Source organism: Nipponia nippon, unplaced genomic scaffold (genome assembly GCF_047370975.1).
Source record: "Nipponia nippon isolate SJK-2023a ecotype South Korea unplaced genomic scaffold, ASM4737097v1 scaffold_1, whole genome shotgun sequence".
NCBI classification, from domain to species: Eukaryota; Metazoa; Chordata; class Aves; order Pelecaniformes; family Threskiornithidae; genus Nipponia; species Nipponia nippon.
In genome coordinates this window covers 147,836,059-147,863,866 of record NW_028262290.1, presented here as the reverse complement: position 1 = coordinate 147,863,866, position 27,808 = coordinate 147,836,059, and the positions used below count along the sequence as shown (strand labels likewise).

Below are 27,808 nucleotides of genomic sequence, written 5' to 3'. Positions count from 1 at the left end.
AGTTCACTTCTGTACACACACCAACAGCAGAGTCCTTTACACTGTGACATACAGCCGTGCTGCTTAATACTTGGGCTTCGTAGTACCTAAGTGAAGAAGAGATTAGTCAACAAGAAGTAATTGTAAGACTGATACAGTTTCACCTAAAGTGCACATTTTTTTTTTAATTATTTAAACAGTTTTAGTGTAGTAGATTCTTTCAATAAAAAGATAATCTGCTGACCAGGATTATTGAAAGTTCCAAGAATTGCACAACATTTACATCATATTCACAGTAATTTCCAGAGCAATTTTCAGCAAATCAGTTCACCTTGTTTCTCTCCGAACTCACACTAGGCCTTTCTTTACCACATTAGAAAACTTGTAAGTGAAGCTGTCTTTGGGAAAACATCATTTCAGAATACATACTTAAAGTTCAAACTGCAGATAGATTTTGAGAATGTGAACAAAATTATGACCAGACCTCAAAATGTTTACTTTGAGATTTGGCATATGTAGGGTGCAAGACTACAAAACTGATGTATGGCACAGAGGAAGATTTTCTCCTTTGTGTAATAACACATTTGATACATGTTCTATTTTCTATTTAGATTATTTTATAGTATCTGAACTAGATGATTTAGAATCAGAGTTATAAATCTAACACAAAGTGGACATTTTCCTGCACATCAACTGCTTTCTGACAGAGGCTCTAACCACAATGAGAAGGAACAAAAATGGTTTCGCACCAAGTGGGAAAAAACAGTTCCCATTATGCAGTTTTATCATATAAAGCTCTTAGTCACTGAAAAATAAGGGAGTCAGGTGCCCAAGTCACAAAATAAGCACACACAACAGCATGTTTATGCTGTTCACTGATTTTGAACATTGCTCCCAACCCTAAACACTGGAAAAAAAATCATGACCCAAGAAAAAGATGACTCATGGTTATTAGAGAAGAAAATTCAGAGGGGTTTTTTTATTTGATCTTAGAGATTTCACCTGTCACAGTTCACATCTTCATGTTTTTCTGCAATAATGACAAAGGCAAAGGATTACTGGCATTTGAAGAACTAAGGCTGCATCTCCCACAATCACAGGACTTGGAGGTGAACCTGTAGATAGTAACAAAAGGCAATCTGATAAAATCTCAATGGCTACCAAAAAATCAATCAAAGCATTTCAAGATTCCCGTCACAGCCATTCCCAGCAGCCACCTGCAGGTGATACCACACTTCTTTGCTACCACAAAGTCTGTTACCGCTTCACACAGTGGCAGGTGGACTTCACTGCCACCTCGCCCTTCATGGGTCCCATGCAATGGGCCAGCTCTTGCTTCAAGTTTACAGCAACCAGCAGAGAGCAGGAAGACACATGTCCTTTCCGTTGCCTCTGGGAACAGCAGAGGAGATCAGGAGGAAAAGCAAAAAAAAAAAAGAAAAGAAAAAAAGAACGAAGCCAGGAAAATAGAAGGCCTGCAAAATTTGTTGTTGACTTCATTCAAACAATGCAAGATGCAGAACATTAGGAGGTAAAAAAACCAACCAAACAAAAAAACCTCCTGCAGACTCAGTCTGAATCTTCAATTCCACTGAAAACTGGTTTTGGCTGATGCAGCTATTCAATTTCAGCAGACTTATGTCAGGATAAAGGAAGCCTAGAAAATTCAGTGTTTCTCTCTAGTGATCTGCATTTTCCTCTTTTTTTTTTTTTAAACGTGGAAGTAGGAATTTTTGTATAGTTTAAGATGTAACTTCTATTGCACAGAGGGCTCCATTCAGAAGATTTTTTTTTTTTGAAGAAACATGAATATCTTTGGAAAGAAAACTGCTGTCTGAAACAGCATTGAGAGAAAAAGTGTTTTAAGCCACTGTTAATTACCAAGTGCTAGGCAACATAACCTAAACCTGAATTCTTCTACCTGCACTCCACAACTGAGGAAGAAGTGCCCGTTTTACATGGGAACTATTAGGACAGGAGTTTGGAGCTGCCACCAGGCACCCACGACCCAAAATACATCACCCAGTACATTAGAAGGAGGCTAGAAGGGTCCCCCTTACTCAGCCTCACTTCATACTGGTTTTGCTTTGAAGCAAGTTGCTCTTTTGAAGCAAGTTACTCTGTGCTGCACTTTGAAGGACGTTGCAATGAATGCGCACTTCATTGCTAATATGAAATTTAGCCAGCTAATGTGACATTTCAGACATAAAATGTATTACTTCCTGCATTTGTTAGTTTTACAGTAAAATAGCAGCAAGTTATCGTTAATAACTGCTGGCATCTGATCAAAGCACAACAATTCAGAACCTTCCAAAATCTTTTAAAATATATAAATATATTGTAACAGCAGCAAATAATCTCATCAAAAATGAAAAGCAATGTACAGCTCTGACAACATAAATCTACAAGTTAAGACTGCAGAAGAGATGTATGGAGGGGTTACAGTTTGTTTCAGGAAGCCTCCTGGCAAACTTTCAGCAGCTACAAAGGACAAGGCCCAATTTATTCCATCTATTTTAGCATTCTTTGAATACCACAGAAGGCCTCTAATGATTTGTGCAACTGGTAATTATTCCATCTTTCTGGTCAGCCTGGAAAATGCCTCCAAAGCGTACCATATCCTTCTGTTGAGCACAGTGCTAAATCAGTTCTCAAAGTCAAGCCCTCAGCAAAACAGCTCATAGAAGAGGACAAGGCCAGAAGGGACTATTCAATCACCTAGTCCCATCACCTCCATTTCATGAAACATTACATTTCTCCCTCAATCCCACTTCAAGCACAATGACTCTTTAAGACACATCAGAAAATGTTTGTCCTACAGGTGAAATGCCTGTATTACAAAGACAGCACTGATGCTGCAACACGATGGAGAACTGACAAGCTATGACCACAGTCCAAGCACATGGCTGAGATACCAGCTTACCTAATTTGGAGGAGAGAAGCAAATTCCTTCTAAAGCCCAAATCTTATGACCACATGAGTAAGAAATGCCACATCTTCCCAAAAAACAGGGCGCTCTGTACAAACTCCAAGCTTTGGCTGCCCCCAGAGCATCTCCTCTGCTGCCGAGGAGAACTTCTGTAGCTTCTGAGAAGGGCAAAAAAACCCAGACAGAAACACAACCCAAATATATTTGGCCAACAGCATCTCAGTTGCATTAAATCCTGACTTGGGCAGCTGAATCCACGTGTCCAAGATCCATTCACAGGCACCAAGCGCAGAGCTGAGAGGCATATAAGCACATTTGTGGAAACAAAAGCAGTTCTGTTCTCTCCATGGCCCTTGGGAGAATAGGAGGATGCAGAGTTTTCCCCAGTGGAAAACCACAAAGGAAAGTCTGTATTAAGAAAAAAAAAATATAACAAAATAAATAAAGTCAGGGATACCTGCGAAAAGTACTTTTATGGATTCACCTAAGGATTCACTGTGATTTAAAAGAGATGAAATCTAAAAAGTTAAACAACTCTAAGCTAAAGAGCATGATTCTTCAAGGATTATGTAACAATTATTTGCTGACATTTAATATACCTCTTTAAAAAAGAGGCTAAATAAAAAGAAAAGACAAAGTAAATAAGCAGTGCATGCAGCTCTGCTTCAGGAAGCTGAATGGCAATTGGTCCACTGATTTTCTTAATCACAATAAACATGCTCTTTCCTTCAGTCTGTTCTCTCATTTATCTCATGCTTCACACAGTATTACAGTGACAACCATCACTTCTGCTGGATGAAAGAGCAATCCAGGATATTACCACTGGGAGTATAAAAGATAAAAATTAAAAAAAAAAAAAAAAAAAGAAAAAAGAAACCTTCCAGTCTCTAAACGTCTTTCTTTGTTTCCTGCCTTAGGTGCTGTTCAAATCCCTCCAAATGTCCTGCCCTCTCCATTCGCTTTTCTTTAATTGACAAGGCAATTTAGCCCAATTTGACTAACAGTCTATACAGGATCTTCTTCCCGCTATTTATTCACTTTCCTCATTTATTGGGGCTCTTGGACAGAAATCAAATATGCCAACATACTGTTTTCTCTTAATACTGTTCCTTCTCTCAGTCTTTGCCAATTCCCCCAGCATAGTGAACATGTGGTGTTATGACTACAGAGCACTTTATTATTTGCTATATTATAGCAAAGAATAATACCATGAAATGTTCTTGTCATCACATCCATATTCACGACTCCCGTGCCTGTGTACCTCCCTCATTCTTCTTTCCAAATTGCAGCTGGAGGAAGGCAGAAAGGTAACAGCTTTGTATTTCAAAGCAAAATGAGTGTACCCAGCACAATCCTAGGATCAACATCATAAATTGGCTGGGAAAGGACAGACATGAACCTGCATTTCTTATGTGTCCTTAGTTTGGGGCAAGCAGAAGCAGCCTGTTTTGTGCCAGGATGCTTATATGCTGTAACAGGAGCAGTGAGCAAGTCTCCTTTCTCTATTCCTGCCTCTCTGGACAGTGTTAGAAGTGCCTTGTAGCTCCTGACCGTGAAAAAATGAGAGGTTCAGATGCATCTGCCATGTCTGCCCTGCAGCCTAAAGCTGAGTATTGTAAAAGTGTGATGGGTCACTACCATCACTCCCGGCAGCAGTTGCTGGGTGGCACCATGCCAATGCCACTGCCACGCAGCAGGTACCACACATCAGGGAAACCCCAACATCTCCATCCACCACTACAGATAGCTCAACGGAGCCCCAGCTCCCCACTTAAACAGAGCGACTTCATTCTCCTAAATACCTTCACATAGGGGACACACACACTCACTCTCCTCCCCATTTCTGTATACAATACCTTATACCCCCATCTTGTGGGCTTGAAGTGCTCTAACAGTTAAAGAAATATTTTAATGCAGATGGGGGAGGGAGACGGTAGAAAATAACAAAACAATACACGCTGCCTGTTGAGAAGAAGGAACAGAAGATATCCTACCCATCCTCGAGGGGATGCAAAGGGACACTCAGTTGTGAGCTTTTGGAGACCAGCTCCTTTTTGGGTAGAAGGTACTTCTGACTTTACAAGGTCTTGGAAGGAAAAATTAAATATTTGCTATAATATTTTAAAAATACCTCAACAATATAAAAGGTCTTCATATTGGAATCCAGAACTTTTTCTTGCACTTTTCAATTAGTTTTAAATAAAAACGCTTTGAATTTTGTGTTGTAGTTAATAAACAGTATTTCTGAGGTTAACAAAGATTCCCTTTGCTGCCAATGTACAAAAGAAAGGTCTATGCCTGTTCCCAGAACAAGAATGGTACAAGCTAAGTATGTAAGAACTAGATTATTAAAAAAAACCCAAAAACATACACAATCACCCTGTCATTCCCAAGCAAGTGTAGCTAATTTGTGGCAATTAGCACATTGTGCATAGCACAATTCATCCGTCCATCCGCTGGGCTGCCAAAGAAATTCTGGGTGGCGGTTTGCCTTGGAGCTTATCAGCAGTGCTGACAAGGGATGCCTGTGCCTCAGCAAACACCTTCTAAAACATGCAGCAGTTTGGCTGCTGTTTCTACCTGTCAGCCACTTTTCAGTGAGCTGTTATCAGGAGGGAGAACACTTAATCACAGCTCTCCAACAGCTAATATTAAAGGAGAGGGCAGGATGACTTCTGGCAAATTAAAGTCAGCTGACATTACCACCCTTTCCCTTATGGCCACACTGTTCCCCAGACCAGTGTGGGATAATTTTAATCCATTGCTGTAAGACAACCACAGTTTTTGTTTTCTCCTATTTCAATTGCCTTTTGCATAAAAGGCTGGGGCTTAGCCAAGAATGAGCTTGCAGAATTTTGGCTTGTTAATGCAGGATCTGATTCCCCAATCTATAATTTAACTTACACTGAATACTTACTGCAAGGGTATCCTTATAAAACATACTAGAGATGTAAAATTACTAAGCACCACCATATTCTGAAAAATATTCACCATATCATTCACTGAGCAGCTAATAATTGCTCTTGAATGCATCAAAGACCCCTTAACACAGAAAGATCTTAAATATAACGTGAGTTATGGAGAAATTAAAGTGAGAGATGCATTCCTTCAGGGGCTGCGGTCCTCAGACATACTGCTTTTACTGATGCCTTTTCACAGATTTTTCAAAAGGTTTCAATTTGCTCCTTTAAAAAAAAAAAAAAGCAAAAAACCCCACCTCTGAACATGACCTAGAACTCATTTTCCTTCAAGAACTTCACAGAAATTTATGACAGCAAAAAAGCCTGTGAATTTCTACCTTTTTCCTTCCTTCACTACTCCTATCTCAAGACTATAAGCCTGAGCTTCCCTTCAAACCCCATTTTTCCACTAATATTTTCAAGAAATTACTGCATCAACAGCCTGACAAAGGCACCCTTGAGAGGTGTGAATGACTACAGACAGGGAGCTGGGTTCAAACTCTTTGATAAATTGGTCTGAGCAAGAAGCCTCTACAAGATGCACAGAATTACAAAATTCATTTTCTTCTTGAATCCATTAGCAGATCTGAACAAATTAGTTTTGACAAACACAGCACATTCTCACTGTCCACAAAAAAATACAATATTGAAATGTGATCTAAACGCACTCCTGGAGCTGTATGGAAATTAAATAGCTTTTTAGAGCAATGGTCAGACCAGAACACTGGATTGACAGAAAACTAGAGGTAAATTTTCAGATCACAGCATTCACACACACTGAATGCAGTAGCTTCACTGTTCACCGCAAGCACTGTCACAGCATGCCAAGGATGCGACTAAAGGATGAGGGTCCACATCTAGAAAGCGGGACTGTGTCAGTGTTACGCCTCCTGTCCAGGGCTGATCTCTGCATCCCGCAGCAGCATTATGGGGCTCAGCTGCTCTCATACCCTACAGTCCTCCCACAGCCAACCGCAGCTTGCTTTGATTTGTTAGCAGTGAAGCCAAAGGAGATGGAGGAAGCTGTTCTACCCTGGCAGAAGCCAAACTTTTCTGATTATCTCATCCTCAACAAAACCCAACATGCATTTGTCACATAACTGAGCGAGGATAGTGCTGCAGGAGTGATGACTAACCTGGACAGTTGTAACTCCTCTGCTTACTACAAAGAACCAAGGAATTGCTAGGAGAAACAGCACAGCAGCTCAACACGTACAAGCATCCCAAAGAGGAGCAAGATTAATTTTAAGTAAGACTAAATATTTAAACAAATGTAATATTGAAACAACAGACCATAAGCAAAACTGAATATATGTTAACATATGCATGTATAAACTCACGCCACACTGTGCCTCAACGCTGCACCCAGAGCCCTTCAATTTTTATTGATTTTGTTCGGTAGCTATGTCACATAGAAAGCAACAGACACAAACTCAGGAACCCTCCAAGGTGGCACTTCACCAAAACAAAAAGAAAACATTAAGTTTCACTAGAGCTTAAAGGGTTCCCTTTGACACAAAACAAGGTATGTCACTCTGGGACAGACCACGGCAGGAACTGGCACTGGGTTCAGCTGGAAGATGAAGGCACTGAAATTCAGGTCTGTGCACCCAGGTCCCAACACAGGTAGAGGGGAGCGAGCAGCTGAACCCCGCTCTGGCCAGCGCAGGGGGCTGAGCTCCGGACCACCACACGTGGTCGTGACGTTTCACTCATGCAAGCCTGTAGCTAACAGGAGCAGGAGGAAAAGGAGGCATTGACTCGTTCTTTTGGCTGCCAATCATTAGAGTTGTGCAGAGCGTGAAGGAATTCACATGCATGCAATTCCTTCCCATCACATATGAGCGCATATCACCTGTCCTCGTGGGGTATGCTACAGGGTACCGAGTGCTCTGGGACAAGGACTCCCCTTCCCCCTTACCTTTGGGTCTCTGCGTTACGACATACGTACCCCGCTAGCCCAAAGGATGGGACAGGGAGGCCTCTCATCCTAGGCAGTGTCCCAGTGGTCACAACCTGGCTCCTGGAACAGTGCAGTTACGGATGCCAAAGGATGCACCACTGGTGCAGCATGGATGGAGACCCTCTAGCCCAGCTCTACTCGAACTTTCCTGAGGTGAGAAACTGCGGTTCAAATTCTGCTGTGAACAGGGCAGAGAATGGATTTGAAATTGGATCTCTTCCCTCTAATATTTTACTTATCAAGTTAAGGACATTCTCTGACTTTCAGTCTGTGGGTCAGTGAAACTCAGTGACATGCATTAAAAGGAATTATTTTTAAAGCACATCAATACAATAGCTGTGGAATGGTATCACCAGTGCTTCAGAAGAAAAACCCACACAAATACCCACATCTTTTATTCATATATTTTAGTGAGACTAAAAGCTCACATACTTTAAGATTCACATAAGATATAATATTGGATATGCATGAGGATGAAGATTGCAAGAGTCCTTACTGTTCTCAGGTTCCTGGATACAAGTAAAAAGATTGATGGGCTCTGGAAGAAGCCTGCCTACGCACACAGCACTGTATTTCAGGTCTTTTTTCACATATAGATCATTTGGCTAAAGAGACAGAAAAGAGTTACCAGGTTGGACAGTTGTATTCCTTTCCTTGTGGACAGTTTTAAAGCTGTTTGCCATGACTTAAAGTTTTTTTTTATTTTTTTAACTCATGAGACAAAACAACACTAAAAAAAAAAGTACTAACATAACAGTGGTAGCGAGGAAGGATGGCTCATTTAAACCAAACTACATATTCACCAATCATACAAAAGATTTTTGTTTGGCCTTTCTTGTATTTGCATGGCAAGTGCTGCCTCTTTGGGCATAAAACTCATCCTGAGGGATCACACATAGCATCCCCCTGCTTTCTGCCACAGCCAGCCGCACAAATCAGCACTGCACAGCAGAAAGGAGGCTCCCACCCAGGAGACTCCATGTGAGGCTAATGACCTTCCTGTTCATGATCACTTTCCTGCTTTTTGGGACAAAACGAGGTAGCAATTGTACAGTTATCAAAATATTTGTCTTCACACTTCTAATCTGTTTGTAAACATAGGATGGACCCAAGACTGAACCTGAAGTACTTAACGATTTTCCTACTATAAATGAGGATGTTTGAGCTAGCTACTATATTTTTTAGCTGTATTTGAGAGAGTTTCCCACTACGTACTATTGAAAAAGGCTGCTAGCTCTAGATGAAGAGACTAGAATAACTCCAGAGAGCATTTCTTCTGTCTGAGAGAAGGTTTAATGTGATTCTGAATGAACAGTCACCTATAAAAATGTTTCTAATAGTATGCTGGGCTACTCGTGTCCAAGCCACATGCAAGAGGTATGCACAGGTCCTAGGAATTTCAATTATCAGCCATAGATTACGGTATCTGTGGCAAGCATGCAAGCAGTGCCAAGTTTTACTTCTCATCGCAGCCAATGAATCTGATGAAGCCGATTCAATGACGCAGGGATTCCTAGAGAGAATGAATCCCGAATGAAGTCAGACAGCTACAACTTCACCAGGTAAAACACACAGAAATAAGGCAAGAATAAGAAATAGGCAGAAATAAGCTACGAGCAAGGGTTTGTTTGGTTGTTTGGTTTTTGGGTGGGTTTTTTGGGTTTTTGTTTTTTTTTTTGCTATCATCTGAAGTACCATTAAATGATGGAGAGCTGGCATTATTTATTAATTGGATTGTTAATTTAAGAATCTTGCTAGACTGCACCCGTAAGAGCAAACACTCGTGCATAAACATAGTACTCTAAGTACGGAGTTTTATTTTGAATGAGATTCTTGCAATACTAATCCATGATTTCCACTTTAGAATTAAATCCTTCCTATGCAGAACCCCTTGTTAGGAACACTCACAAACTGCACATAAGACACTCATAAATACATAGTAGGAGATGGCACTTTTCAGAAAAAGCACATAAAATCTATGCTCCAAAAATAATACTTATTTCTTGTGAGCCTGCAGATGGAATTGAAGTTACTGATTTTGACCTCTGATGATCGCGATCGTGCGCAACAGCATTAGCAGAAGTATTCACAGCTAGAGCACTCCACCGAGACGAACAGTTCCCAGTGCAGTGTTTCCCCTGTTCTCACAATGCACATTTCTCACCCTGTCTGCCAGAATCCAGATTTGTTTTAGTTACAAGACCATCTGCTTTTTGAAAGGCTTTTTTTTTTTTTGGATGACAGATGGATGAGGTTCAAATTCTTGTTGTAACCAGCAATGAATTTTTACAATTCATTGTCTCTGCTGCTTACTGTCTTGCTTTAATTACTTGAAAAGAAAAACTCTCGTGGGGAGAGAAGGAGTTTTCCAAATGCATAAAATTTTTAAACCAAAATAAGCATATAAAATAAATTTCTGATGTTTTAACTACAAATATTCTAGCTCCAGGTTTGTAACCTAGTTCTGTAATCCTGTATGGGCTTTCATGTCCCAGAATAAAGGGATGTGGAAGCAGAGGGAGTACTTTAAGAGGCTATCCACAGTGTTACAAGCATCATATTTTTCCCCCCAGAGTCTCACAATATCATCTGGCTCTTTCAAAGTCTTAGTTCTTGAAGTCTGGTGTTTGCAGAAGAGTCACACTTACTTTTAAAAAGCTCACAAAAAAAACCAATAGACTTCTAGCCCTTAATATTTAGGGAATAAAAACTTTAAAAGTTGGTAGCCAGATTTATGATTTTTGCTTAAGTTCTTTCATATTTTAAACACCTCTCCATTTTCATTTCATATTTAATACACTTTTTGGAGTGACAAGCTTGGAGTAACAAATAAACCTCCACAATACCACTAAAATATAGCAAAAGAGTCCCCACTAATACTGTGCTGCCAAGCTGGCAAGCCTTGATCCACAAGCCATAAATTTTATGTCCACTAGCCATGAGCATCCTGCTACATACCTCAGGAGGAGGGAGGCGTCGGGAAGGGCATCACTGAGAACAGCAGGATTTGAGGGCCCCATTGCTGACCGCGGCTGTATCAGGTTTGCACCCTGGCTCCAAATAAACATCACTGAGTTGCCCTCAGCCTCAGCACTGCTTTACTTATTGCCCCACTGTCCTGGTTTCAGCTAGGATAGAGTTAATTTTCTTAGCTGGTGTAATGCTGTGTTTTGGATTTAGTATGAGAATAATGTCGATAGCACACTGGTGTTTTAGTTGTTGCTAAGTAGTGCTTACACTAGTCAAGGACTTTTCAGCTTCCCATGCTCTGCAAGGGCCCCAAGAAGCTGGAAGGGAGCACAGCCAGGACAGCTGACCCAGACTGGCCAAAGGGCTATTCCATATGACATCCTAGCCAGTATATAAACTGGGGGGAGTTGGCTGGGGGGCATCGATTGCTGCTCAGGGACTGGCTTGGTGTCGGTTGGCAGGTGGTGAGCAGTTGCATCACTTGTTTTTCCTGGGTTTTGTTCCTCTCTCTCTCTTTTGTTGTTTTCCTTTTCATTACAGTTTATTATTATTATTTTATTTCAATTATTAAACTGTTCTTATCTCAACCCATGAGTTTTCTTACTTTTGCCCTTCCGATTCTCTTTCCCCATTGCACCAGGAGGGGGAAGGTGAGCGAGCAGCTATGTGGGGCTTAGTTGCTGGCGGGGGTTAAACCACAACGCCCCCGTTCAGGGACTGGGATTAACCACCAGCCCCTGGCCCACCACAGCTTCCCTGCCAGCCATGCATGTAGCCCCAAAACGGGATGCACGCTTGGATTAGGGAGAGCTTCAGGCAGCTGAAGAGCCCCATGTCGGCTGCTCCGCTACAACAGGAGACCTACACTGTTTGCAAATGGAGGACAGAGGGGAGAGGAGCCAAAGAACAAATAATTAGAGCAAAATGCTAAACAATCCTCTAGTTTACATCCCTAGGTTATGACACAGAATCATTCCATCTGTGAAAATATTTCACACTGAACCACATGTCACGTTTATATCAATTTCTTTACAGTAAATAAATGCTGCCTGTACAGCTGCAGGCACCAGCCTCACCCTGCGTGCCAGCCTCGCAAACACACACCGCTGAGAAGGGGCACGTCCATATCTCAAACCAGGCACAAACGCTACAGAAAAATCGAGCCCAGATTAACAACATTTGGAATCTCTGTCCTTTATTATTCATTCACTATGGAGCCTTTGTAGGCTTCAGCCTTGGTTTCAATGAAGTGACTATTTCAAGAAAAGGAGGGAAAAAAAAAAAAGATGGAAGAAAGGAGAAAGTCTAAGGGATAGAGGGAAGCCTGACAGCAGAAATAGAAGTGTAATCCAAGGAAAAAAAAAAAAAAAAAATCTATCAGTTTTTTTGCTCCAGTTGCTTCTTGATTTCCCAGAAAAACCAAAAGCAGATGCTTTAATTTACGGCTCCCATAGTACCTTCATAGTACCATAGTGTGCCTCCATAGTACCATAGTGTGCCTCCATCTATTTCCTGATGTTATTCCCATTTTTCCCTCTCATTTACTAATAAAAGAAATGAAAGATCACAAATAATATAGACAGGAAAAAGTGACAGATAGCCAAGGCATTTTTCATCATGTTAAAAATAATTTTCGAGACAAAGTCCCTACTAATCATGTTCTCCTCTGAGAATAAATATAATAATCTACTCCTCAAAATCAGTACAGTCTAGATGCTGCCAAGCCTTCTAAAACTACCTGTTGGGTTTTTTTTTAAGTAAGACTCAAAAAAAAACCACCTTAAAACCAAAAAAGCACATTTTATTTACGCAAGTATTTTCTAGCACAGCAATGATTGTTCAACACTCACATCCACTTCTTTGTACTCTGAAGCTATGGTCATATTTCACACATTCTTTTTAAAACCTGATTAATTTAACAGAAAAAGAATAGGCCAGAAGGAATCTCTGTATTGAAGACATTTCTCCTAAAGTCATATAGGATCCAAAGTAGCCATGGTTATATATCACAGGACCAATTTCTTTAAAATTAAGACAGCAATAAAAGTGGTACAGAGAAAAGTATTTGAACAGCACTGACAAACTTCACTGCTGTAACGTTTTCCCCATATTATAAGTCTTATCAAAATTCCAGCACTGCATCTTTTTTTTTTTTTACTCTTTTTGAATGCTGGGATATGCCAAATGTTAATTTTAAAAGAAAACACCCACAGATGTTACTGACTGATACCTGCTACATTCCACAATGCGTTGTCTGTCTGTGCATCACCCTGCTCCACCACACGCTCTCCTGTACCTGAGCGGCACTGACAGGACTGCATGCTGGTCCTTGCACCTCACCAGATATTTTAATGAAAAAAATTGATAAATAATTTCTCCCCTACAACACTCAAAGGTCAAAATCTCTAGATACCTCAGCAATGGGCCACTTCATGGCAGAAACTGTAAGGGAGCTGCAGCTAAGACTCCCAATGATCTGCAGATGTTAAGTGATGCTACTGACCTCTCCCAAGCTGTGGCCAGCAATGGGAAACCCATCAGCAGGTCCCTCAGCCCTCCTGATAATCAAAAAGCTGTAGGAATATTTCAGCCCCAAAGGTAGGTGAAGGGCTTGGGAGTAAAAAAACCAACCAAACAGAAAGCCCAGAGAGAAGCTAGTGTGCTGACACAAAATTGGGAAGGAGCTTTGAGGGAGAGTGAAAAAACTTTGTTAGCAATAAACACTCTGCAGAGGATGGTCAGCCATACAGGATGGGATATCTCCCATTCCCCTGAATGTGGTGATGGATAACAGAAGGAAAAAAACACCTCAGCAGAAAAATGCAGAACTAAGGACCTGGTCCCACATTCAAGCGACTGACACGTGACGTTACCAAAGATCAGATCTCAGTCCGAGATCTGTCAGACGTGACAACAGACTCTTGCAAATTTCAACCCTGCAGGGATAGCAAATGCCAACTGATTATCAGCTGGCAGATGTAGAGCAAATAAAACTTCCTCACAGAAGCAATGAGAAATCTCACTATCCTGATACAGGGTTCAGACCCCGTGCCCTTCCATAAGGGGATGGACTTAAGCTTCAGATTATGGAAAAGTCCAATATGGTTCCCTAGGTACACTCCCCACCACCAAAAATACATGATGTTCTACAGTTCTCACTGGAAGAATCAGACATCCTCCTCAAGTTCATGAGGGACCAAAATTCACCCTCTCCCATTCCAGAGGAAAGTAAACATCCTTCTTAGAAGGAGCAATCAGGTGGTCAGAGTCCAAGGTAGCTTTGCAGCTAATGAGGAACAAAGATGAAGAAATCGAGCAGTTCCTCAAGATACTACCCCAGTGGAGGACTAGCAGTGTTAAAAGACAACATTCCTCTCTTCCACAGAGAGTCCTGTAAGTCCTCCCGAATAAAACAAGGGAAAAAAGAAGATAACAGCTCTGCAGCTCTTGGCAAGGTGGTAGGAATCAACACCCAGCTGGGTGAGACCCCTGCTTCTCAGGCTACATGCTGTGGGCAGTTTTTATCTTAACATGCATCTGCCTTGAAAACAAGTATAGTCTCATTGCCTAAGGAGGAGCATGATGCTCTGGGGCTCACCATGAGGCATCGTGCATTTATTGTGTTGATGTTGCCCAGGTCACACCCACAGCAAGTGCTGAGCCCAGCCTCTCAGGACAGCATGATGGTAGATGGTCTCCTTATTGCGATTTCAGTAGAAGACACAGCGTTTCCACAACTTGGGGAGGAGGGTGTGGAACTATCATCTCAGAGAGCACATAAATTTAAGTCTCCAATTAAAACAGACATCTTTATGTTCTCACCAAAAATGTACTGGGGCAGTGCTGAGGGCTACAGAACTGAAGCTATAGTAAGTGGTAAATGAATCTGCTCCAGCATGGAAAAGATAAGGAGGAACACAGGACCTCTTCATCACAGCTGTGTCTAGCATGTCAGCATTCAGGAGCTTTTAAGAACTACATGTTGGAGTACAGAAGAAGGTAAAAAGGGTCTTGCAGTACTCATTTTTTACAGACTGTCTGCCTCTCTCAGGACCTTGCAGTCTTCAGACAAATCATTTTGCAGATATTATTAAAAAAATATATATTAAAATGGCTGCAGAGATAGGGAAATGCTCTCAGTGCCAAGTCTCTTGACTTGCCAGGTCTGAGATGGAATCCAGACTGACCAAGTAAATATGTTTGCACATACATATACTTTTTTTTTTTAAACAGGATAGAGCTTAAAAGATCAGCAAATTGAGCATTTGCTCAGGATGCAGTCTCCTCTCATTCAATACAATCACCTCATGAGAACACCTGTGATACAAGCATCCCATCACAGGATGGGCAAAGTTTACAGTCATCCCAGAAAGGAAGGAAGAAAATTAATAAAAAGGAGGGAAGGGCTGATAGAGAAGTGCCATACAACCCTCTTGATTAGCATGCAAAGAAAGATGAAAGCGGAAAAGAAATACAGAAACCACACACCCCCAGACACACACAAAAGAATAAGGAAAGAAAACAGGCCAGAGAGCAACACTGGCAAAGGCAAAATCTGTAAAGTAAAAGAATTCCGACTCATTCAAATGACAGAGAAAGTGAAAATCATACATCAGGTACATCTCTTTCGCTTATGCGCACAGGAAAGGCAGGGTGTGAGTGCCTTATGCATACTGTCAAGGAAAGCCCATTTCCAAGTTGGGCACTTGCAATACAAACACCTAACGTGAATACATACACAGAGATAAGGACTCAGAAGGAAAACCTGAAGTGAAAAATACCATGCGACCCAGGAACACATACACACACTTTCTTTTCCCACAGGAAAAACAATAAATTTGAAAAACAGCTGTAAAAACAAAAAAAAAAAATCTTCTGAACATGCAAGTTTGATACTTGATGAGCATTTACTGCAACTAGCCAAATACATGTAGTGAATATCCATAGCAGTGAGGGTAACAGCAATAAACAATCACAATATTCCCTTTAACCTCCTCATTTTTACAGGATTCTCCAAGTACAACCCTGGGAACAGTGCAGGGGAGGGAGAGGTATAGTAGTGCCAGGTTCATGAAGCTTGAGCTACTCGACAGCCTTCACCCCCAGCTTCCCAGCCACTGCAGCAGCTTCTTTTCAGCTCCTAAAAAAAAATAAAAAATCACCTTGCTGGACTGGAGCTGGAAGAAAACTCCAGCTTAGCTCTGGGAATCCAGGCAGGTTCGGCCAAAGCTGGGTAACAGCCACATGCTGCAGCTCCACCCCACCACATAACTGTTTCCTTTTTGAGATTAGATTGCTCAAAATGGACCAGTTTCACTTGATACTATCAAACTGGTTAAAAACAGCTATTGGCATTAAAAAAAAAAAAAATCAACCTGCAGTGAATACCAGTCATAGCTGGATGCAAATCAACTGATCCCAAAAAAATCTACTGCTGGAAAGTTTTCACACAAAAGCACCATTAAAAACAACCATAAGGCAAATTTCTACCAAACTAAAACCACCCTATTCTAAATAAATAAACAAACAAACAAACAAATGTTGAAAGAGTTTACAAAAAAAAAATCTCTGAAAAAGATGTGCTCAAAGCAGATACTAAAGGTTGGAGTGACACTAACCAGATTTACAGAGAGAGACTGAGACACCACCCTCCCAAACCCCACTTCAAAGCTTTGCTGCCTCCCAGCTTCAGTTAATAGCAAAACCCCAAATGGGAGGTCACTTGCAAGTACTAAATCTACTTAAAAAAAAAAAAAAAGTAGTACCTCAGATTCAAAGAGGGCATTTTGCACAGACTCAGAGCCTGGCACTCAGAACTATAAGCATAGCAGAAAGGTGAATTTAAACTCAGTCTGTCTATAGGCAGCCAATAATGAATGCAAAGCATGATGAACAGAAACAACTTCAAACATTTGAGGTAGGAGAGTGGTGGTTCAGTCTCATGAAACCTGGTGACAAGGTAAGTCTGCTAATCAGATCTCAAGGTGAGAAGAACAGGGGTTGCTGCCACCACCTACCCAGGAGGCAAGCAAGACTGCGATCCCTCCAGGGGCACAGAGAGCAACCATGGTCCTCAACGTGTTTGTTCCCTGAACAGGCCATGATCAGAAGTTAAAGTGACTGTTACCAGTGTACTGGTGGTGCTCTGCTGCTAACAATTTCACAAGCAGCTTCATATCAATATGGGCATGACAACAATTCACACTGCTTCACAGCCACAGCACACACCCACCCCTACTGCGAGTCTTCCCAAAGGAGCTGCCCCAATGCATCACCCCTCAGGCACCAGAACAGGACACAGTCAGTGCTATCAAGAGCCACCAAAGTAGTCCAGTTTAACAAAATAACTTATTAGCCCTGATCGTGCAGACAGACCCCTCACCCACCCAGTGCCCATTCCAGGGGAAGGCAGGACAACAGGCTCAACAGACTGTCCTCCAATTTCATGGGCCTCTAGACAGAAAAGCTACTCCCTCTCAAATCATCATCTCCTGAACAAAATGATAGGGCAACATGGGAAATAACTGGTTAACAGCATGACTTTGAAAGATCATTTCCTGAGAATCAGACTATTTTTCAAAATCAGCAGCATCTTCCCCCATTAATTCAGACACTGACAATGGATGTCAATCACTGCATAAATGAGCTGGTACTTGGTAAAGCAACTACAGTAGTAGACCAAAAATACAAGTATTTGGCCTCAGGGAATTCAGAGAATCAAAATGCATTCTTGTCAGAGTCTAAATTAAATCCAAAGGGCAACAGTCCATCAGTAATCTATAATTTTCCTAAACCAAAGGTCTGAGGAACTATCCCAGCATCAGCCTGCGTTATCCACATAAACCAGGATAATTTCTTCTCAGCTTTGTCTGGCGTATTCAGGCTCCAAAGTGTCCAAGAGGATTCAGCTGGACTGTTCTTTGTTGTACAAAGCCAAGAGACAATATTTCTTCATTTCAGATACGTCTCTCCATTCTGCCTATACATACATAGAGTTAAAGCAAACTATCAGATGCCAAGTAGTACTTTAATTGTCCTCCCTCTTGGACATACAGCCCAGCTGGATTAATTCCTAGAGATTCACCTTAGACCCAAGGGGCTTCTTGCCAGGGCTATTGGGATAAGGACCCAGGTCCAGAAGTCCACAATTCTGTCTAACAGCTGATAACCATCCATAAACCCACAACCACCGACACGTAAATATCTTGATTTATTCCCAAAGATGAGAATTCTAAGCAGTGTTTGCTGTGGCCCAGCAAGACTCCCTAGCAGACATACTGACCTATACACTGATAAAACCATAAAGAATGGCCCAATTCCAATTCAGGCACTGAAAACAGCCAAATGCCTTTCTTAGAGGTGAGCAAGAGGATGTTCCAGATGCACCTCCCCTAAGCTACCTTCCCCATCCCAATGCTTACCTTTTGTATAGAAAAGGGACAATTCACCATCTCAATGACCATCTCCAACTCTTACCAATTCAGACTCTATATCCTCCCCATCCAACATACAGCCACCTCTCCAGAGGAAACTGTCTTCTGAGCACATCAGAAATTAAAGAAAATGCACGTGCAACCATCACTACCCAGCAGATCTTCTTCCAACATACAAAAGCCAGAACAGCACAATAAGATGAACAAAAAGAAGCCAATGAAAGCAGCCCACATCACCAGGTTTGTCAATGCTACCACTGTGTCCGAACACAAGTGAGATGCTGGCAAGCACTGGGGACAAGGTTTCACACTTACCCAGTTCCTTACAGGGGAGCACCATGCTCCAGCGAGGCGGCTGGGTAGCTCTGCCATGAGGCATGCCAGGGCATTGCAGCACAGTAGCTACCAGCAAGCTGCAGCTTCGGGAAACCTAAAACAGGAAAAAAAGTGAGTTGAGAGTGAATGTGCCGAAGCCCCTTTTGAAACTGGCACTGACAGCCTCCCACAGACAGCTGCGGCATTGCCACAGCTTAAAACCCTGCAAACAACACATCATCAGGGTTGACTAACCAAAACATTGTTAGTTAAAATGCAATTAAATTGCTTATACTTCCAGCTTTAACAGCTCTACACACCAGAAAATATTGCAATGATGTCAAAACCAAACATTTTTAACCCAGTAGCGACGCCCTGCAGCAGCTGTTAGCAAACAGATGATCTGACTTTTACAGCATCAGTTGCCCTTCAGTGTTTCATCACAAGACAGAGCTGACATACGCCTGAAGAAATTGTGAGCTCCCAGCATTTGTAATACTCTTTCGGCTTTATTTCACCAATACCAATTTTCAAGCTTCATCCATTTCTAAGTTACTTTTAGTCATTTCAAATAAAACATTATATCTAGAAGCAATAAAGTTAAAAACAACAATAACATTATTTCCATTTATTCAAGAATAACAGGATGAGTTCAAAGATTAACTACACAATTAATGCGATTTATGTTCAAGGTGACAATACTTTGAAAGAATGAGGATTATCAAAAGTACATCAAACAATTAATGTGAATCTACCGGAAGGCTGAAATATAATTATGCAATTTGCCCTTTAACTTGCATCTGACAGTGGTTTAATTGCAAACTCATTTCCCAAACTTAAGGCCAACAGTCCATATTCCCAAAGTCTTGTAGGCTGATAATTGCAGCCTATGCTCTCTCACAACTTCAAAACAAAAGTAGTTTTAAGAACACTGCTTAACAGTAGGGAATCACTGGTCACATCTGAAAAACATTGGCTGCATTAGCGAGTCTCAAACTACCCAAAGAGAAAGCAAAAGGCAGAATCCCAGCGTCTCTGCCTCTCCTTGCTTCAGTTCCCCAGCAAAAGAGCGTGGAAAGATGCTTCGGTATTGCCTCCAACATCCACATCAAGATGCACAAGTGGCATTTTTCAGAACTAGCCCAGACAATGCATTAATAAGAAGCACAGATTCACATCTAGGATTAAAAGGGCTGACGTACTTGAACACGTACAGGTAAGTGAGCCAGGAGAAGGAAGAGGAGCCAGAGAGAGTTGCTGGGTTTATGTCTTCCAAATAGAGGACGGCAACACTGCTTATTTAAACCTGAATGCAGTCTACACAATCACAACCGGCATAATCAAAATCTTTTGTATAGGCTATACTTGGTTAAATTAGGTTAATTTTCACTATAAAGTTGGAAAAGAATTACTGGTTAAAAAAATCATATAAAATATCCTTTATCCAAAGAATGCTGTAGTTTGAGGAGAACAGAGTTCATTCTTCATACAAAACAGAAGAGGCTAAATTGCTTGAACACAAAAGATAACTCAAATTCAACTATCAAGTTGTGCCCAGCAACTCCGTAATAACTGCATAGAGAACACAAACATGCTTTGTTGAGAACTCATAATATCTAATCAGCTATAATTGTAAATTTTATTTTCCATTTGTAAATTACCAAGGGAGCTAACCAGAGAACAGGGGATGTAAAATAATATTCTAGCTGGGGATATTTTGTTAACACATAAGCCTCTACCCACCCCTTCCCTAATGCCTGTAAGGCTCTTCTGTATCTGAACTTATTTTAATTGTTAGCTTCTCTCTGAAGGTATTTCAACTGTAATGTGAGCAATGCTCTAAAGAATTCTCAGCTCTGTGTGATTTTTTCCCAAACAGTTATTTTACATCATCTACAAATTTGGATACCGAGATGTAGTTTCTATGCTCATGTGCATCTCTGTTTCTGAGGAATGTCAACATTCTCATCAGTGAGATGTTTCAAAGTTTCTAACTTTAAGAAAAAAAAAAAAGAAACAAACATACACCTTCTACAGGTTTTTTGTTTTCTCACATGAACTCATTTTGGCACTTAACCCTTCTCTCCCTTCTCCACCTGCCCAGTTCCTGACTGGTCCTGCTAAGCTGTGCAGCTCCACCAGCGAGCACAGCTCTCTGGAGCCAGGGCGGGTGCTTGCAGGGTCCGGCCAGTGGCACAGCCCAGGCAGCAACCACACCAATGCACCACACACCTCTGCCTTACAAGGTTCATCCTTTTGGCGAGCAGATTTGGTAATTCACATTCCTCTCTAAACTTGCCTCTGCCAACACTTATTTTTCAGATGCACAAGTAGTTACCCCCATCCTGAACTCCCAAAACACCACCAAGAGCTGCACTAAAGACATGACGTACTGGGTACTTCAGCAGAAAGCAGATGGCAGTCACTTCATGCTTAGATCATCCAGACACCACAGCTCGTATTGCTTAAGGGAGGGACGCGTCTGACATTATCCCATGCCATGCCTTCCCTATGACAGCATCTGACTACATTTTGCCACCAATTAAGGTCCCACTGTGACAAGGACCCTTCCAGAAGAGCATAGGCAGCGGGCAGCACAGCTTATGCCTTTGTCTCCCACTCCAGCAGTGACAGGCAGACCTTTCAGTGAAGGAAACCTATTGTCAGCCATATGTGTAAGCTGAACTATCCAAAACTAAATATAATTTAAAAGGGGAATAATATAAGAAGACAACCAAAGGATATTGGCCTGCCTTATGAGCAGATTTTTCTTTTAAATAAGCTTAAATGTGCTTCTTCGAGGCCAGCAGTCAAGGGAGGCAATACCCCATTTTACCAGCCTCGCTGCAAGAGCCACACCAAGCTCAAAACACAAAGGCAAACAAAAAGCCAGAAATTCCCTTCATTCCGGAGCACACTGGCAAATAATATATAGATGGGTGGAAGAATTAAGCCATAATTAACAGTCTTGTTGACCCACGTAGTCATCTTGTGTTCTTTAAAAAAAAGCAAGCACTTCCAGGTTGTAAAAAAGCAATGACAAAATGTCACTTCCCTGAAAACAGCAGCTGAAAATTTTGTACAATAAATAATGCTATTTTATAGTAACAAGTACAACATCAGCAACACAGTAAAGTTAACATATTAACACTGACAGAGATTATCTCTGTTCTCTATTAATCTGCATTCTTTACAGATGGTTATTTATGAAAATCAAGCATGAAGCTGAAAGGTTATCTATGGCCATATTAGCAAACATCTGCTTGCGATTCTGATTTCATGTTTGCATGCTATTCTTGGAAAAGCAACCACTTTCAAGAAGTACCAGATGTGACCAAGTGTTCTTAATCGTAAAATACTTGCTTTAGCAAGATAAAAGTTCAGTGAAAAAGCAGGGCCAGGAAAGAAATCATATTCTCTGAACACAGCAACTGCCTTATAACACTCCTGCTGCTGAATACTCCAGGGGAAAAGTGTTTCTGAAGAGGAAAAAAAGCAGTTTCTTTAGTGTGCCCCTACAGACAATTACTCTTCATTTTTAAATATGAAACATTCAAAGGAATAAACATGAACTCAGTTTCAACTTTAAAGCAGAGATGTTATGCATTACATGAAATGAACCACCTATTCATTCTCAGGCAGTGGGACTGATATGGTACCCTTCAGTCTCCCGCAACAGGAGCTCAAGCAGCCTTCCACAAACTTACTTTAGGGGTCTTGACTTACTCCCAAATGACGTCACCAAGATCCCTCACTACCTACAACAAGGAAGAGATGGTTAACTTTGGGCTGGGAAGGTGTTGCAGGCAGCAGGCTCTCAGGGGAGCTCTATGAGGGAATTAATGTAGACCAAACCAAGGAGGGAGGTGTTCTTTAATTCTTTCTTAAAGCCTTGCTATGCTTAACCTAGTTCTTAAAAATAAAAACAAGTTTCTGCACCTTCAAAATATTTGTTCATTATGTTTGATAGCTACACACTTTGAATGAGTAATACTGTTAATCCAAAAGAAATTTGTAAATAAAGTGTCGATATATTTGTATTACAATTCAAAAATTAAAAATGTACCCATATAGCTCCATTTTTTTATATATACACACACACACACATTTGCAAACATACATATATTCTGTTTATAAATTATCATGGACTCCCTTCTTTGCAGAGACAGCACTTTTGAAATTACAGAAAAAAGAGAAATATAATAATGAAATATAGAATCATAGAATTGTTTAGGTTGGAAAAGACCTTTAAGATCATGAAGTCTAACCGTTAACCTAACACTGCCAAGTCCACCACTAAACCATGTCCTGAAGTACTACATCTACCCGTCTTTTAAATACCTCCAGGGATGGAGACTCAACCACTTCCCGGGCAGCCTGTTCCAATGCCTGACTGCCCTTTTGGTGAAGAAGTTTTTCCTAATATCCAATCTAAACCTCCCCTGGTGCAGCTTGAGCCCATTTCCTCTTCTCCTATCACTTGTTACTTGGGAGAGGAGACCGACCCCCACCTCGCCACAACCTCCTTTCAGGTAGTTGCAGAGAGCAATAAGGTCTCCCCTCAGCCTCCTCTTCTCCAGGCTAAACCCCCCCAGTTCCCTCAGCCGCTCCTCATAAGACTTGTGCTCCAGACCCTTCACCAGCTTCGTTGCCCTTCTCTGGACACAGTCCAGCACCTCCATGTCTTTCTTGTAGTGAGGGGCCCAAACCTGAACGCAGTATTTGAGGTGCGGCCTCACCAGTGCGAAGTACAGGGGGGACAATCACCTCCCTGGTCCTGCTGGCCACACTATTCCTGATACAAGCCAGGATGCTACTGGCCACCTTGGCACACTGCTGGCTCATGTTCAGCCAGCTGTCGACCAACACCCCCAGGTCCTTTTCCACCAGGCAGCTCTCCAGCCACTCCTCCCCCAGCCTGTAGCGTTGCATGGGGCTGTTGTGACACAAGTGCAGGACCCAGCACTGAGCCTTGTTGAACCTCATACAATTGGCCCCGGCCCATCGATCCAGCCTGCCCAGGTCCCTCTGTAGGGCCTTCCTGCCCTCCAGCAGATCAACAGTCCCACCCAACTTGGTGTCATCTGCAAACTTACAGAGGGTGCACTCGATCCCCTCATCCAGATCATTGATAAAGATATTAAACAGAACTGGCCCCAGTACTGAGCCCTGGGGAACACCACTTGTGACTGGCCGCCAACTGGATTTAACTCCATTCCCCACAACTCTCCGGGCCCAGCCATTCAGCCAGTTTTTTACCCAGCAAAGCGTACGGCTGTTCAAGCCACGAGCAGCCAGTTTCTCCAGGAGAATGCTGTGGGAAACGGTGTCAGAGGCCTTACTAAAGTCCAGGTAGACAACAGCCACAGCCTTTCCCTCATCCACTAAGCAGGTCACCTTGTCATAGAAGGATACCAGGTTAGTGAAGCAGGACCTCCCTTTCATAAACCCCTGCTGACTGGGCCTGATCACCTGGTGGTCCTGTACGTGCTGTGTGATGGCACTCAGGATGATCTGCCCCATAACCTTCCCTGCACCGAGATCAGGCTGACAGCCCTGTAGCTCCCCAGATCCTCCTTCCGGCCCTTCTTGTAGACGGGCATCACATTTGCTAACCTCCAGTTGACTGGGACCTCCCTGGTTAGACAGGACTGCTGATAAGTGATGGGAAGTGGCTTGGTGAGCACCTCCGCCAGCTCCCTCAGTACCCCTGGGTGGATCCCATCCAGCCCCATAGACTTGTGCGTGTCTGCCTGGAGTAGCAGGTGTCTAACCATTTCCCCTTGGATTATGGGGGCTTCATTCTGCTCCCCATCCCTGTCTTCTAGCTCAGGGGGCTGGGTACCCCGAGAACAACTGGTCTGACAATTAAAGACTGAGGCAAAGAAGGCATTAAGTACCTCAGCCTTTTCCTTGTCCTCTGTCACTATGTTTCCCCCCACATCCAATAAAAGATACAGATTCTCCTTAGCTCTTCTTTTGTTGCTAATGTATTTGTAGATACATTTTTGTTGTCTTTTACAGCAGTAGCCAGTTAGTAAAACTACAGGTGACAATCAAAGACCTGCATTATCAGCTGATGCTGCTCATACATCCTTTTATGTGAGGAACACTGATTATCACAAATCCCAAGTATTAAAAAGTCATAAATTATCTCTTTACCTACAGAAAAAGGAGTTTTATCCAGGAGACTACTGTTTCTTAAAATATCATCTTAGATCCTTTTCATGTTCTAACAGTTTGGGGCATTCACTGAATACACGATTCATAGTTTGAAGATTTCTCCATTGGATAAAAATATTTCTTAAACAATTAAAATTCTCATATGACATGGCTCCTTGTGCTGGAGCTTCAAGACTACAAATTATAAAACCTCATAATGAAACTGAGTTGAATTCTGTATTCTGAATCTCCACTGTAATTTTTATAACTAAACTATTCACTTAGAAAAATATATGGCCACATTTTACAATTTATAATATATACTTCCTATTACTCTCTCACTCCATATCTGATTCCCCTCTAAGACACTCAACTTCAATTTACACAGAATCCAGCAGCTTTTTCCCCTCAAATGTTTATCAAGGGTTTTTTGACATTATGTTTTTCCTATCCAACACATTTCGAACGGAGGCAGAAATCCTAATAACTTCATAGTTTCTTAGATCATGGAACTTCCTGATATGGGCAACAAATAGATGTATAAGAAACAGAAAATTCTTTTCAAATAAGAGAATTTGTAAACTAACATGTGCTCAAGATTTGGAGGTTTTAGTATATCAAGAAAAAGCAAGAGAAAAATAGAAATACAGCTATTTTAAAATTATTAAGAGTTTTGCATTAAAAATACTAACATATTTCAGAATTTTGTGCTTAAGAAAAGGCAGGAGTCAGCTCCTTCTCACGATGCTCCTTTCCTTGTGACAGGGCAGCACAGTGTGTGTTCCTAAATGACATGATGTGGAGAGCAAAGAAACGAGATGAACAACTGAACACTCATTAAATGGTGAATAAAGAGATTATAAAATAAAATTAAATTCTAAATATTAAAGCTTCTTTGTGCACCTCAGAAAACATGAGCCACCCTGTACTTTTATGGCTCAGCAATGCTTTCACATGTTTTGCTTTTCACTCTCTTGGCACTTTAGTTCACATGCATTTTTAAGACTCGGATTAAGACTCCCAGAAGGGAATGTGCCATCTTCCACACAAAGTCCTGGGAGGTGCAAGGGTTTCACCATGGCAGCCAGGCGGCGAGGCAACATCTGGCAGCAGAGTGGCCAGCAGGGCTGGGTCACTCACCAAACCCCCGTGCATCCCAGCCATCACCTCTCACCCTGCTCTTCCCAGCACTGGAACAGGATTTTTGTCTGGGTGAGCTGCAGGCTTTTTTTTTTTTTTAACATTTGGTACCTGGAGAACATTTCTCATCACCACCACAATGAGCCAGGGGTGGGAGGGATTTAAAAAAGTGTATTTTCCCCTTTTTGCTTCCTCTTCCCTGAGGCACAAGAATTCACACAAGGGGCAAATGATGCAAAAATCTGCCACTGCACGTACAAGAGGCAGGTCCAAGAGACACCCTGAGAGAAAGGGACTCTGCTGAGAGGTAAGTTATGCTACATTAAGCTATATAAAGTGTAACTAATTGAACTGCATAGCACAAGGTAAGCAGGGAAGAGCCCGTTTCCCCTCCCATCCATGGGCCAAGCAGAGATGATGCCTGCAGCCACAGAACAAAACGCAGAGCGTGCCTTAAGCAGGAAGGCAATGGGTCGAGGACTCTTCCTGTGATAAACAGGGGCAATACAATGGGGAAATGCAGAAACAGACACAGTAGCAACGGACCAAAGGCAGAGGAACAGAAACACCAGAAATCATCCATTTAATGCAAAAGCACAAACAGGCCTGAAATCACTTCCAAGTCTCTTCAGCAATAATGCACACTTTTGTAAGCAAAAGTAGCTCTTAACATACTTTCTGCTTGAAATCAATTCCTCCAAATGGAAGAGTAAAGCAGAACAGCTTCTGGTTTGGATATATGAAAGCATCCAAATGCTGCTCCTAACACACCTCTGCACCCTTGCCATTGTTTCAGGTGTAAGCTGAGGAGCCTAAGACCCCAGGCGGATGGACAAGTCACACCCACACACAAGCAGTACGTTAGCTACCATGCATAAGAACACCTGCATTTAGCTACAGTGCCTTGAAATCAGAAATCTAGTCAAGAAAAGAACTCTTTGCTATAAAGCTATTATAAATTCATAGGGTTTAGGTCTCTGCTATTCTTTAAAATTCTTCAGGATAAAGAATACCTTTACTGAATTCCTCCTGCATAAGAGAGCAAGACAAGAAGTTAAACACATGCAAAAATGGGGGTTCCCTTTGCGGGGGGCAGGGGGGACGGGGAGCAACAGAACCCCATTCGGGATTGTCTCTGACTGGCATAATCCACCAAAGAAGGGAAAGGATAAAGACGACTTGTGTTTTAAATATTTACATCACTGTACTTCATATCTTTGCATCTTAATAATTTTCAGCTTACTCGGTGCCCTTTACAGATATTTGTTCAGAATTTTTAAAATGTCAGCCATAAAAATAAAGCTAGTAAGGAAAAGTAAAACTTTATCATTCATTAAAAGTTGCCAGCAACTCTACATGGCAAGAAAGAGACTCTTGTTCTTCCCCTGCACACAACGCCCCACATAACCTTTAAAACTCCGTTGGATACATAAAATAGCATTGATCCCAGCACCCTGAGAAACAAGGCCCTGCAAATAAGGGAGTTAAGCCACAGATGTCCTGTCAAGGACAAATCCTGCCTTGTGTGGCCAGCCCGAGCCAAGAGCGGCGGGCGGCGAGGGCGCAGCCGGGGATGGGACGGGGACAGGGCCAGGAGGTGCCCCCAGGCAGAGCGGCCACCGCTCTCTCCGGTGGCCAAGGAGGACTCCAGCAGCAGCCCAGCCTGCTCACACCCCTCCTTTGCCTCAGCACACGAACCCCGAGTTCACAAAGGGGCAGCGGCTGCTGAACTCCTCCCCACGCCACAGATCTCATGCCCCAGCTTCCATTTAACCTCACCCTCCCAGCAGAAGCATGCCGTTTTTCTTCTCAGTCCTCCTGCAAACACAAGCAGGATTTGCTACTTCGTAGGCAAAAAAAAAATTAAAACAGTTAATTGCTGTGCCGGATGCTAGTGAATGGTCTAATTTATTGTGAATGATACTAAGCATTCAGAGGTCTGGTCTTTATTGAGCAA

At 42.0% G+C, this 27,808-nt stretch overlaps 1 protein-coding gene across 3 annotated transcripts in view; it reads right to left on the bottom strand.

Annotated features, from left to right (window-relative positions):
• KIAA1217 (KIAA1217 ortholog) overlaps nt 1–27,808 on the bottom strand; it is a 377,218-nt gene that overhangs the window by 339,744 nt on the left and 9,666 nt on the right. For all 3 annotated transcript variants that reach the window (XM_087776760.1, XM_087776747.1, XM_087776756.1), the window contains exon 2: nt 18,550–18,664. In XM_087776760.1, coding sequence (XP_087632886.1) covers nt 18,550–18,613 — 64 coding nt within the window. In that variant the 5' untranslated portion in view covers nt 18,614–18,664. The remainder of the gene's footprint in view (nt 1–18,549; nt 18,665–27,808) is intronic.